The sequence below is a fragment of the Nematolebias whitei genome, chromosome 6 (assembly GCF_014905685.2).
Source record: "Nematolebias whitei isolate Nwh7 chromosome 6, NemWhi1, whole genome shotgun sequence".
Lineage (NCBI taxonomy): Eukaryota > Metazoa > Chordata > Actinopteri > Cyprinodontiformes > Rivulidae > Nematolebias > Nematolebias whitei.
In genome coordinates, this window is record NC_056503.1 from 18086180 (window position 1) to 18100370 (window position 14191).

General features: G+C 44.2%; 1 protein-coding gene across 1 annotated transcript in view; it reads left to right on the plus strand.

The window, feature by feature from the left end:
• The first annotated feature begins 7057 nt into the window (after positions 1-7057).
• Positions 7058-14191, plus strand: part of LOC119410539 (TRPM8 channel-associated factor homolog) — a 46913-nt gene continuing 39779 nt past the window's right edge. Inside the window, 4 exon segments of the mRNA XM_037677421.1 lie at positions 7058-7145; positions 7323-7983; positions 8307-8523; positions 9048-9333. Coding sequence (XP_037533349.1) covers positions 7337-7983; positions 8307-8523; positions 9048-9333 — 1150 coding nt within the window. The 5' untranslated portion in view covers positions 7058-7145; positions 7323-7336.

Consider the following 14191-nt stretch of genomic DNA (forward strand, 5'->3'; position numbering starts at 1 on the left):
TGTAATTATATTAAATACATGAGTTAAATGGGTTAGATAATATCTTCACTGTTGCCCATTACTATAAACTTTTTTGACATTTAAAACCACCTCATCATGAGCAGAATGAAGTGTCCCAACATGTTAGAACGACCCCTTTTCCTGGCTGCCTCCATAATTACTCAATTCAAACTAAACAACAGAAACACATCTACTCTCCAACACATTGCAAACATTTTAGAGCCGTTTCATAGTGTTGAGCTCTCAATTCAAAACTGTCTCCCTGTCAGAATCGAGACCAGGGAATTAGTTGTTTGGACCGCGAACCAGTCAAGAGATTCATTCTGACAACGAAACAGTTTGTGTTTCGGACGTCACGTGACTTACTGCACCAAAACAGGCTCCGAAGCAGTGGTCCGATGTAATTTTACTGCAGGGTTCAAAGCATGTTTTGAAGCTTTTGTTTCATACTACCATTACTGTAGGGTTTCTGGGTTTTTGTCCTTCAGTGGTGTCGTGTTCTGCCTTTCGTCCTGTCTGCACTGATCTGCTCGTTTCCATACCAGTGAGTAGCTGCACCGTCAGCATTTTGATTGGTTTTGTGAGAATAAATATTTGTACTTTTCCTGGAGCGTCCTTGTCATCCTCCTGCACGTGGGTTCAAACACCTGATGACCAAACATGATACTTGCAATAAGTTTGTCAGGCATTTTGTTGACAAGGTTGAGTTGATTAGGTCATCGATTCCACACTCCACAGCTGACCCCATCTGTTCTTGTCCCTTGCTCAGCAGTCTTCAGTCATTTTGAACCAGCTCACTCATGTTTAAATGATGTTGGTCACATGAAACCCTCAGGCTCCCCTGCTGATCGCATCCATGCAGCATTTTTTTTTTTTTTTTTAAACAAGTTTTACCATCAACTGGACCCTCTGTTCTTGCCATTATTAAACAGCAGTTTGGTTACAGGTGTGGTTCCCGTTTTTTTCTTAAACATGAAGTGATAACTCCATTAAAAAACCCAGACTTGACCCTGCAACTTGTACAAACTTCAGGCCAATCTCAAAACTTCAATTTCTAAAATCTTGGTTAGTTGACTAAAAACAATTTTCTCCAAGTTTTTGAATGAAAATTGAATTGAGATTTTTCTGTCAGAATTTAATCTACAAAGCACCAAGACAACCTTGGTAAGGGTCTGTAATGACATTCTGCTAGCAATTGACTCTGGTCAGTCTGTGATGCTGGTACTCCTTGACCTTAATGCTACATTTGACACTGAACACAATATCCTTATATCATGGCTACAACACTGGGTTGTGATTACAGGTGCAGCGTTAGTATGGTTCCATTCAGATCTGAGTGACGTGAATTTGTGTCAATTTTGGCAATCTGCTTCTGTCCCTCTTCCTGTGAGGTCCTGCAAGCCTCCATTCTTGGACCGATCAAAAATCTCAATTTGTCCCAAAAGTGCAACTCCCCTTGCCTGTAGGAGCTCCACCCTCTTTTCTTCCAATAACATTGTCAAGGTTATGCATTACGAACACTTTGGTCAGAGGGAGTTCATGGGAAAAAAAACAAAAAAATGGTTAAATGTTGTCAGTGGAGAATACAATTTAGACTGAGCATTTAGGGGATGGAATACAGTTTATTCAATTTCCAAAACACAACAAACAAAAACTTTAGAAAAACGTAAAAGAAAAAAAGCCCTGCGGTCGACCTCATGAGCAGCAGTATACAACAGTGATTAACTGGAAGTACCACATGTTCATCTGTATGAAGGTAACTGCAAGCAAGTACTCATTTTGTCATAATTACAATTATGCTTAAAGCTTCAGGTTTGTATCAACGTCAACTCCCAAATAAGCAGACAGATTCAGTAAAGACAGATGCAGGAGTACATAAGGGAAGTGAACTTTTATAGGTGGACTGGTGTCGTCGCAGCTGCTAGGAAGAAGAGGATAAGGCGAGTATGGGTTCTGGTTGCATCTAGAATATTGACTCCTTGAAATAGAGAATAACTCCTTACCGTTTGTGTTTTAGGTGAAAGCTGAGAAGGAGAGGAGGTCCTGTGTTTTGAGGTAATTGGCGGTGGAGAGAGGAGCAGGTTGACCAGTTGTGATTTGTTTGGAGATGGTTGTTGAAGGGACACCGTTGATCCACAGGTAGGGCCCAGTGGAGAGATGAGGTCCTAGGGAGGACTTGAAGAGACAGGCAGTGGAAGGTCCTGGAGAAATCACAGTTGGTGAGAACCAGCTGAAACAAAAGATTAGTTGGCTGTACATGAGTTACCATTTGGTAGATGATGTCCCAGCACTGAAGAGGTGTCTGGCAGGAGCTTAAGTGCACCGTCAGGCAGGCCTCCTCAGAGCAGCAGCAGGTGGAGTGAATTATTGGTATTTAGCTGTGGAAGGAAGAGTGAGTGACAGGTAAAACCCAGGAATCCCACAAAAGCTAGTTGTACTTGTTTTGTGTTTTAAATGTAGATGTATGTTGTAACTTCTGGTTGTATAAGTTTAGTCTTTGCTTTTTATGATCAGTTAAAACTAAACTGATTTTGTACAAAGCGTTTATTAGGGCAGTTTATTAGTGGCAGCATGACGGCTCAGTGGTTAGCACTGTTGCCTCACAGCAAGAAGGTCCTGGGTGGACCTGGGGTCTTTCTGTGTGGAATTTGCATGTTCTTCTTGTGCTTGCTTGGGTTTTCTCCGGATACTCCGGTTTCCTCCCACAGAACAAAAACATGCATGTTAGGCTGCTTTTCAGTTTCATGCCTCCCTTGTAAAAGAGATCTGTGATCTGGTTAACTAAAGGTTAATAAAAAAGGCTAATGTGAAGTTGAGTGCTGTGTCTGTAGCATCTTAGCTAGTGTGTCTGTATTGTGCGCCGCTAGCTTACCGCTACTTCTTGTTGTTCCATGATCTTTAAAATGGTTATTGAATCAAGTGTTTACTCATGTAGGTTAACATAGATGTTTAAAAACCCATTAATATACACCAGAATGCAGGAAATAGCATCTACTTCATTCAACATTTTCTGGGGGAGGACTTTTTCTGATCACAGTAAATAACTTCTTTTAACCAAACTCCAAAGCAAACTATTTATTAAAAGTAGTAAAACTTTTTCTAAATTCATGCGCATATAAAAACTGAAATAATTCCTGCTTAAAGAGTGAATTGAATTTTGCCTTAGATAAAAGATGAATCATTCTTTGATTAGTTAATATCCTTCATAGTTTATGTTGGGTTGTTTTGTTTATTACTGGCACTGATTACATTCTTTGGTGCCCCGTGTAATTGATTACAAAGTCTTATCATAGCTGATGAATATTCAATATTTCTAGATGAAAAAAGGTGTCTTATGAGCAGTGTTTGTGTCATGAACCAGAGGCCGGATCGCAAACAACAACAACAACCACTGAGAGGGTTAAAAGATTTATTGTGAAATAAAGTAAAACCCTGGAGTAGGTCCGGTTCTGGGCTGGTTCCGATCTTCTGATTGGTAGTTCGTGATTGGGAAGTGTTGAAGTGGCGGGCTGCCAGTAGAAGTAGAACTGATGTTAAGGTCCACTGGAACGGAGTCCAACAGGCTTGCAACTAAAAGATAAAGGTTAGTAGATGCAGGGGGAAAGAGACTAATAGGGGAAATGAATCTGTGGGAATCAGATTCAGGGATAAGGATAAGTCCGTGATACAGAATGAGCTTGACCTTTAATCCGTGATCCAAAAAACAGTCAGAAGGGAAAGGCAGAGTTCATACCGTGGTCAGTTGTTCAGCAGAAGTATCCAGTACGTGATCCAAAGAGAGAGTCAAAAAACAAGAGCATGAGTCGGTACCTGATCAGATGAGCAAAAGCAGACGAGGGCTGAGGCAAAAGCGTGGTCGTGGTCAAGGCAAGGGTCATGAACGTGAAGAGTCAATCAATGGAATGCTGGAAAGTCTACTGCTGATGAGACAGGATAGAGAATCTGGCCCAGACTGAGAGGAATGAGAGAACTTAAGTACTGACTGGACCAGGTGGTGGAGCTGTGGGATAATGAGCGGTGACAGGTGACATGAGTTGAGTGATTACTGAGTGTGCAGCATGACAGAGGAGCTGACAGAGAGCAGAGCTATGACAGAACCCCCCCCTCAAGGTCCGGCTCCTGAAGGACCACCAGGCTGGAGAGGGTTCAGTCGATGAAAGTCTCTAATGAGGGTTTTGTCCAGAATATTGCGTGAGGGCACCCAGGAACGTTCCTCCAGGCCGTACCCCTGCCAGTCTACCAGATACTGGAGTCCTCTCCCCCACCTTCTGGATCGAAGAAGGCGTCGGACCGTGTAGGCTGGGCTCCCCTGAATGAGTCGGGCGGGTGGTGGGAGGTCGGTGGTGGGTCGAAAACGTGGCAGGACAAATGGCTTGAGTCTTGAGACATGAAACATTGGATGAATGCGCATGGACCTGGGTAACTGTAAGCGAACAGAGACAGGATTGATTATTTTGGTAATCAGAAAAGGACCAATGAAACGTGGTGCTAGTTTCTTAGATTCCACACGGAGAGGAAGGTCCTTGGTGGAGAGCCACGCTTTCTGGCCCACCTTGTACAATGGTTGAGGCGTTCTCCTGCGGTTAGCCCCCCGAACGTACCTTTTGGTGGCCAAAATTAGGGCTCTCCTGGCTTTTCTCCAGACTCGCTGGCAACGTAAAATTGCGAGTCGTGCAGAGGGAACCCGAGCTTCTCTCCCCTGGACTGAAAAAACAGGGGGTTGGAATCCAAAGACAACATGAAAGGGTGAAATACCTGATGTAGAGGATGGAAGAGAGTTGATTGCTTGTTCAATCCAAGGGAGGTTGGACGTCCATTTCCTCGGGTCCCCCTCGCAGAGGAGCCGAAGCTTGGTCTCCACCTCCTGGTTGGTACGCTCAGATTGTCCATCCGTTTGGGGATGAAAACCTGACGAGAGGCTGACCGAGATCCCTAGCAGGTTGCAAAACTCCCTCCAGAACTTGGAAATGAATTGGGGACCTCGGTCAGACACAATGTTCTGGGGGAGCCCATGGAGCCTGAAAACCTCCTTGGCCATGATAATGCTGAGCTCCTTGGAAGAAGGTAACTTGGGGAGAGGAACCAGGTGGACCATTTTAGAAAAACGGTCCACAATGGTCAATAACACTGAATTACCTTCAGAAGGGGGTAATCCAGTCACAAAGTCCATAGCAATATGTGACCATGGGCGTGAAGGAATTGGCAGTGGTCGTAGCAGCCCGGCAGGTGGGCGATTGGAAGACTTGGCACGATTGCATTCGGGACATGACTTGACAAAGTGTTTGGTGTCCTCCGTAAGCGTAGCCCACCAGAATCGGGCGCGAATGAGTTGGAGGGTCTTGGTGATTCCTGGGTGACAGAACAACTTTGATGAATGGCATAATTCAAGAACCTCTTTTACCTTTTGATTGGGGACAAACAGGCGCCCCCTAGGACAGGTGGGTGGACGTGGCTCGGAGAGTTGGACTTGTTGGAGATCGAGTTCTAATTGAGTCAAAGAAAGACGTACGGTCTCAGGCAGGATGAACTCGACCTCTTCTGAGGGCCCTTCCTTGACCTCAAAGACCCGGGACAGGGCATCCGGCTTGGCATTCTTGGGCCCGGGTCTGTAAGAGAGGGTGAAACTGAACCGAGAGAAAAACATAGCCCACCTGGCCTGACGGGGATTGAGTCTCTTTGCTGTGCGAAGGTACTCCAGGTTTTTATGGTCGGTCCATACCAAAAAGGACTTCTTCGCACCTTCCAGCCAGTGCCTCCATTCCTCCAGAGCAGAGCTATGACAGTTTGAGCAAACTACGAAGCTTTTTAGTGAACTGATGGATCTTCTGAGAAGTTGTCTCCTGTAGACCCAGACCTCCTGTTAGCTTAGCCATAAATTGAAAAGTGCATGCTGATGTGAACTTTCCAGATCACTACTATTCAATATGTGGGAGATGATACCTGAGTGAGCCGCACGAGCGGCATGGATTGTTTATTTAAAATAATTAACCGCTACCAGAAATGAGCCTTTTGTCCAGCCTCTTGGGCCAGGCCACTGGGAAATGTCCAGGTGCTCCCGATGACCAGTCCACTCCCCCCCCCCCCCCCCACACACACACACCAGTGGGTCCCCACCATATTACAAACTCTTCTGACGCCAATAGCCACTGCATTGTTCAAGCCAAGAGCTATTGTCAACACTGGGTGCTAAAACACCCCTAAAGGGCATATCCCAGAATTGCCCTCGATGTAAGATTATAATTATATGGTTTTAATAATAATAAGTCGTGATCTAAAGTGGGCCAGTTCGAGGCATGAAACTCCAGGGCTTAATATGAGTCCCATTTTAGCCCTGGCTACATCTCTTTTGGTTCCACTCAAAACTCACACCTGAGCAGGACGTGGATGCTTCACCTGTGATATATGAACCATTTGAGGAAGAACTGGTCTGTGCAGCCATTTCATTTTAAATGAAAACAGGTTTCTGGTTCTTACCTGGAACATCAACAGGTTCGTCATTCAGGGAACATCAAAAACTGTTAACTTTTTTTTTTTTTTTTTGAAAAGCATAAAGATTTGGCAAATCAGAGATGGCAGAATAATATGTGTGTTGAACAGGATGCATAGTGTCTCATTTTGGTTTTTAATATTGTTAAAGTAAAAGAATACGAAAATGTATTGGCTTTGTAAATCAAAGTCTTTTTATTGAGTTTGTTGTTTGTTTTTTGAAAAAAAAAAAAAACACACACACACACAAGAAGAGAGAGAGAGAGAAAAAAAAACCAGAACAAAATCCCACCCCACCCCTCCCACACCAGCTCAGCCACACATTCATAAATATCTTGAACAAGCATTGGAATGTTTTCTTAAACCTAGCCTTTGACAGGCTGCCAGAAAAACCCTCCTTGAAAGACTCAATTCTCAGGAAAAATAATTAACATACGAGTAACTGTAAAGAGAAGGAAAGAGGACTAAAAAAGGAGAGACTGTCATTGTTCATTGGTTGGTGATTTAGCTCCTCCCTGTGTTATCTTCATCTTCTTATTTAAATGGGAACAGAAGAGAGCGTCTTCACATCATCTCTGACATTTTTTGCCATTCACACCAATCCTCCCTGAATGAGTTGTTGGAAACCTGAGACTGCTAAAATCGAAAGTTACATTCAGGTAAATGTTACTTTTTTAACAGGAAAAATATCAAATGTTGTAAGTGACATAAACTACATGTAAAATATGAATATTGTTACTTTTGTCTTGTCTGTTGCACACAGGAAAGAAGATCTGTATCACATTTCATTAACAAAAGAGCTTTTTTATTTGCAGTCTTCTTTATTTAATCTACAGAGTATCTTCTCACCATGTCAGATCAGATGACCCAGTCTTACCATGAAAAAGCCTACGAGTCTCTCGTGAAAGGCCTGAAGCAGCTGGACCTGCGGAGCTCCAGTGTTCCTTGCAACCTGGTGCTGGCTGGAGAAAATGCCTTTCCTGTATTGATGGACAGTTATGGTCATGTCCTCATGGCTGCTTCGCTGTACGGCAGAGGAAGAATTGTGGTCCTGGGCCATGAGCAGTACTTGAGTTTGGCTCCTGATCTGGTAGAGAATGCTCTGATCTGGCTGGGAGGGGGGGAACCTGAAAACGTATCATTGGGGGTGCACAAAAACCTGAAAGCAGTTGCTGATAAGCTGAGCAAATCCAACTTCCAAGTCAGTGTTGTTGAGGGCTTTAGTGCAAATCTGGGAGTTAGTGTGTTTGTATCAGATGCCTACCGTGTTGGTGAACATGCAGGAGATCTGGTAGCCTTCATGAAAGCAGGAGGAGGAGTGCTGTTAGGAGGACAAGCATGGAACTGGGCTTCACAAAACCCCAACGAAAACCTAATCCTCCAGTTTCCTGGTAATAAAGTCTCAGGGGTGGCAGGGATCTACTTTTCAGCACAATATGCAAAAGGAGAAAACCTGACCATCAGCCCTGAAATCCCAACCTCCTGGAAAACCTTAGAGTAAGTGTTTATTTCTTTCATAGCAAGTTTTAATTTTCTTTATATATTACAAAAACGATTCCACTACAAATACACAGTTTAATAAAACCAGTGTGCAATTTAAAAAAAATGTTTGTCATTATTTGTCCATAATGTGTGAATTGTACCAGTCAACATAATGTTACAATAATGTTTGTTTTATTTTTGCATCCACAAACACCAAAAGTCCAGGCCTGACATAAAAAAAGCTTTTGTTGAATGATGTTTATTGATTTTGAAGTTCATTTGTCATCATCATCCATCGTATAAGATGTGATTCTCTCTATCTTCTTCCTGTAACACAGCTATAAGTTGAGTTTTAAGGAGGATCTGGAGTTTCTGCTGAAAGGGGTCTCAGAGTTTGACACCCGGGGCGATGCTGCTTTCTCTGACGCTCTGATCCACGGCCCTCTTTCCTTTCCCATCGGTGCCACGAACGATGGACATGTGTTCCTGGCAGGATCCTACTTTGGGAAGGGACGAGTTATTCTGACGACACATGAAACCTTTATGGGATCTGAGGTAAAGTTGTAGAAGCATCATTTTGTGTTTTTTTTTTTTCAAATTTAATAACGTTTTATTTTCACAATACACTAAATATATTGAAAATGGTTATAACTTTGAGGATTGGGTTTCCTCATTAATTTCTCTGTTTTTGTTTTTCTTTGTTTTCTTATTCTGATTTTCAGGTTCTGTTTATTTGTGTGTTTCCTCCTTAGAGCATTGTCTACACTAGGTAGTTTATCTTCTATGTTAATGTCACAATTCTCCCCCTAGTTTACCTCAGAGTTCCCTCTAGACATTTATGTTTTAACTTTGTCATCTGAGACCAGTGATGTTGTCCTGTAAGTCCAGTGCTTTGTTAAATAATGGCATCAGTTGTGGAATCTGTTTTTGGACCCATTCCTTGTGCCCTCAAGAGAATCATGACAATAATGAAGTTTATATTTTTTTTAACATAAGGCCATTATACATTTTTTGTTTTGAATAAAAAAGCTGTTTGTGCTTTTTCTTTCATATCATTAATCATTTCCATATTTTTCTAGAACTTGGCATCATTTTGGAAAAATGTACTTCATTGGCTGGACCAAGGCAGGAATGGGGTCGTAGGATTGAGTCCAAGGGTCAAGATTTTACCCAACTTAGGGTTGGAATGTGAAAAAACACCATTCAGGCAAGACCTGAGTGTTTATGTGTGCACAGTATGGAGTGAAGAAGATCCTGAAAAAATCCAAAACTTTGTGGCAGAAGGAGGAGGCCTGCTGATCGGTGGACATGCCTGGTGGTGGGCAACACAATATCCTGGGCAAAACACACTGCAAGACTTCTCAGGTATGATCTCCTTCCTGTCCTCTCAAACTTCTGCCGGCCAAAGTAGATGGTCGCTCCTCCTGAGCCTGGTACTGCTGGAGGTTTCTTTTTGTTAAAAGGGAGTTCTATTTCATATAGGCTTCGCCCTTTCGCCTCAACACACACCGGCCCACCTGGACATGAAGGTTGGTCCATGGTCCGAACGCAGCACATGGGCGCGTTCAGAGCCCTTTCGAGGAAGCCTCGCCTTGGATCATGCTGAAAACATTCCCGCGGCACATGACGGCGGTCGAGGCGGCGGACTGGATGACATCCGTATAAAACATGACGCATCACTTAAACGCACGTCCACTCCACGAACGTTACGCGGAGTGGCTAAAAACATGCTCGCCAGACAAATGGATGGACAGGGTGTTATGCAAAGGTTACACGTTACAATTTGCAACCCGACCTCCTCCTTTCGGAGGAATTTTAGAGACAGTCCTGTCATCACCAGACCAAATCTCATCCCTAAATGCAGAAGTCCAAGAGCTTCTGATAAACGGAGTAATCTCCAGAGTTCCCAACGGAGAGGAAAACACAGGGTTTTACTCACGTTACTTCCTGGTTCCCAAAAGGACCGGAGGGATGAGACCCGTTTTGGATCTGTCAGCTTTCAACAAGGCGATCATGGAAAGACCTTTTCACATGTTGACAACCAGACAGCTGTTGGACAACATCCAGAGAAACGACTGGTTTGTTTCCGTCGACCTGAAAGATGCTTATTTTCACATACCGATCATCCCAAAACACAGAAAATTCTTGCGTTTCTCCTTTCAAGGGATGAAGTATCAGTATAACAGGCTGCTGTTCGGTTATTCCCTCGTGCCTCGTACGTTCTCAAAGTGTGTAGAGACAGCCCTGCATCCGTTACACAGAGCAGGGATGAGAGTTTTGTTTTACCTGGACGACCTGCTGCTGCTGTCACGCTCCAGACAGGAAGCAGTGATGCAGGCTCAGGTGTTGACATCACACCTGTTAAATCTGGGCTTCGCCATAAATTGGAAGAAAAGCTCGATTTTCCCGGCCCAGACAATTGTTTATCTGGGAGTGGAGCTAAACTCAACCACAATGAGGGCTCTTTTATCACAAACGAGAATTGACACTTTAAAAGACCAGCTCCGTCACGTAAGACCTGGCAGAGTGGTAACAGCTGTTTCCATCATGAAGCTGTTAGGAACGATGTCATCAGCTCACACAGTTGTCCTGCTGGGTTTATTACACATGAGATGCCTCCAGAGGTGGTTTGCACGTCTGTGTGTGGACCCAGTAAAACAAAAGAGATGGATGATCACTGTTCCTCCCTCCGTGAGGGCAGACCTCCGACACTGGGGAAACACCCTAGTTCTGTCGGAGGGAGTCCCCGTCAGCAGACCCACGTCACACGTGCCAGTCTTCACGGACGCGCCGCTGTCAGGCTGGGGGGGGACATGCCTATCTCAAGCAGTAGGGGCGCTGTGGCCCCATCACACATCAGCCCACATAATTGTTTTGGAGTGTCGCACGGTGCTGAACGTGATTCAACATTTTGCTCCTGTGCTACAGAATCAACACGTTTTGATTCACACAGACAACAAGGTGACTGCTGCGTACATAAACCGGCAGGGGGGTGTGCGCTCAGCCCAGATGTTACACATTGCGCGAAAGCTACTGTGTTGGGCTCACCAAAATCTGCTCTCCATCAGAGCAGTTTACATACCCGGTGTTCTGAACAAAGGGGCAGATGTGATGTCCAGGGGCGGTCCACGTCACGGGGACTAGACTCTCCACCCAGACCTGATGACTCAGATGTGGCAGAAATTTGGCAAAGCAGCTGTGGACCTGTTTGCGACACGAGAAAACGCTCAATGTCAACTATGGTTTTCTTTGAGCCCGCGAGACGAACCACCGCTAGGGGTAGATGCGTTTGCCCACAGCCCATGGCCCAAAACGCTTCTGTACGCGTTTCCTCCACCTCCTCTGATTTTACGGTTCCTGAACCGAGTTCAGGAGGAGGGATTGACAGCTCTCCTGGTGGCCCCCGAGCACGTGAACGCACCATGGTTCCCAGTCCTGCAATGCCTGTTGTCGGGGCGCCCGTGGAAACTGCCGTGGAGGGAGGATGCTCTCCTCCAGGCAGGAGGAGCGATCAGGAGTTACCCAGAAATAGGCCAGCACCTGTGGGTCTGGCTGCTGAGCGGATCCGCTTAGAGAGGATGGGTCTCCCACAGTATGTAGTGCGCACAATCCAGGATTCACGTGCTGCATCCACCACAGCGCTGTACACATCAAAGTGGACAGCTTTTCAGCGCTGGTGTACAAAGAAGGGTGTAGAGGCCACCTCATGTCCATTAGGTGGCATGCTGTCCTTTCTACAACAGCTGATGGACATGAACTTGGCGTTCAGCACAATTAAAACGTACGCTGCAGCCATCTCTTCCTGCCACGAAGGGTTCGGAGACAGAACAGCTTTTAGTCATCCGCTGATGAAGTGTTTTCTAAAAGGTGTACAGAGACGCAGACCTGTTTCACGCCAACTTGTTCCACACTGGGATTTAACGCTGGTCCTACGAGCCCTGATCAAAGCTCCATTTGAGCCTCTGGATCAGGTTCCACTTAAATTCTTGTCTCTTAAAACAGCCCTGCTGCTAGCTTTAACATCCGCTAAGAGAGTGAGTGATTTATCTGCCCTCTCTGCCGCTCCGTCATGTCTCAGAATTCAGGCTGACGGCAGCTCAGCTGATTTAACACCAAACCCAGCTTTTATGCCTAAAAACATCACAAGCTCTTTTAAATCAAGAGCGATATCGTTGGAGGGGTTTTTCCCTCCCCCCCACAGATCAGAAGAAGAAGTATCTTTCCATCTTCTCTGTCCGGTGCGGGCGTTGACGTGTTACATAGCGCGCACAGCTGTAATGCGCCAAACTCAACATTTGTTCGTGCATTATAGAGATGCATCTGCAGGTCGCCCGTTATCCACCCAGCGTTTGTCACACTGGCTGTGTGAGGCCATTTCTGAAGCCTACAGAGCATCAGATTTAGAGCCTCCTGCCAACCTCAGGGCGCACTCGACCAGGGGTATTGCATCTTCGACTGCCTTGCATAATGGTATGACAATGCAGGACATTTGCACTGCGGCCGCGTGGTCAACACCCTGCTCATTCATTTGTTTTTATCTGCGTGATGTGACAGTTCGTTCCATGACACATTCTGTCCTTAATGCTCTAACAGAATGAATATTATTGTTTTCATGGAACCCTGTTTAAGCTCACATCTGACTGCATGCTTCACAGCGTGAGATGTTGTTATCAGTCACAAGTTGTGTCTGCTATTTGATTCTATTGGCACTAATCAGTTCATGACTATTGTTACCAATCAGTTCATTTGATTATAATCAGTTCACTTGTTATTATTAATCTGTTTATACTGTTCAGCCATGAATCAGTTGGTTCATGCCCCCCCCCCCTTTTTACATCTTCCTTCCCCATTGAAATTTTCCTGGGCGTTCATGCTTTTCAGAACACATAGTTATACAACATGTGTCTGTGCATGGCACACTTAACTACGCAATACGTAATTATGCACATGGGGAGCTGAGTGACAAGACATTTTTGTGGGCAAGCTTCTGTCTCATACGGTGTTCGAATGGACCCAGTGAGGCGAGGACAACATCCGCTTCGCCCTTAACCCATCAGCGACAGCCTTAAAGGGCGAAGCCTATACGACATAGAACGTTGGTTACGTACTATAACCCCAGATTCTATGAGTATAAGCGTAGCCTTTTAAGCGTCGGGCCTCACTGGCTCCTAAATGGCTGAAGAAAAAAGCTATTTGGGAGCCGATTACCCGCTCTTAACGTAACTTATACGGATTGGGTGGGGCCCACACAGCAGGTGGGCGTGGACTAAATTTTTTCAGTGTGATGCTTCGCATAACGGGATAAACCCATCAGCGACAGCCTTAAAGGGCTACGCCTATACTCATAGAATCTGCGGATACAGTACGTAACCAACGTTTTTCCTTTCCACTGTTGCCAGTGTGCTTGATCAGAATGGAAGACTATGAAGTGAAGATTCAACACAATATACTGGTTTCTTTAGATAAATGTTTTTTTACTAATTGGCTTTTTTGTGTGTGTGTGAATGTTTCTGTTCAGTGCCCTGAGATAACTTATGTTGTGACTTGGTGCTATATAAATAAATTTAATTCAATTGATAATGTATTTCCTAAGTTTGAATTAAAGGATCTACCACCAGGGAAATGGACTCACATTAAGATAGGACTACATAATGTAGAGGGATGACTATATATCACTGGTGAACCACGAGAGCTAGGCCTTCAGTCAGGATGAATTATTGTAACATTCCATTCAGTTCTAACATCAAAAACCTCTACAGAACTGCTGTTCAGTTACATCACTTTATTTTAAGTTTTAGTATATTAACTAGCTGACAAGAAGGGATTCTCCTATTTTAATCCATCAGGTACAACATTTGACTCGTGATGTCATTTTTAAACAGTCCCTAACAACAACTTGAACATGCAGTTGTGTTGAAAGTTTGTGAAGCCTTTAGAATTTTCTTTATTTCTGCATAAATATGACCTAAAACAACATCAGATTTTCACACAAGTCCTAAAAGAAGATAAAGAGAACCCAGTTAAACGAATGAGACAAAAATATTATACCTGGTGTATTTTTTTAATTGAGGAAAATAATCCAATATTACATTTTGTGTGTGAGTGGTAAAAGTATGTGAACCTCTAGGATTAACAGTTAATTTAAGGTGATATTAGGTGTTTTCAATCAATTGGATTGTAGATGAACAGATGCTCAGATATATTCATCAATTAACACGGATTC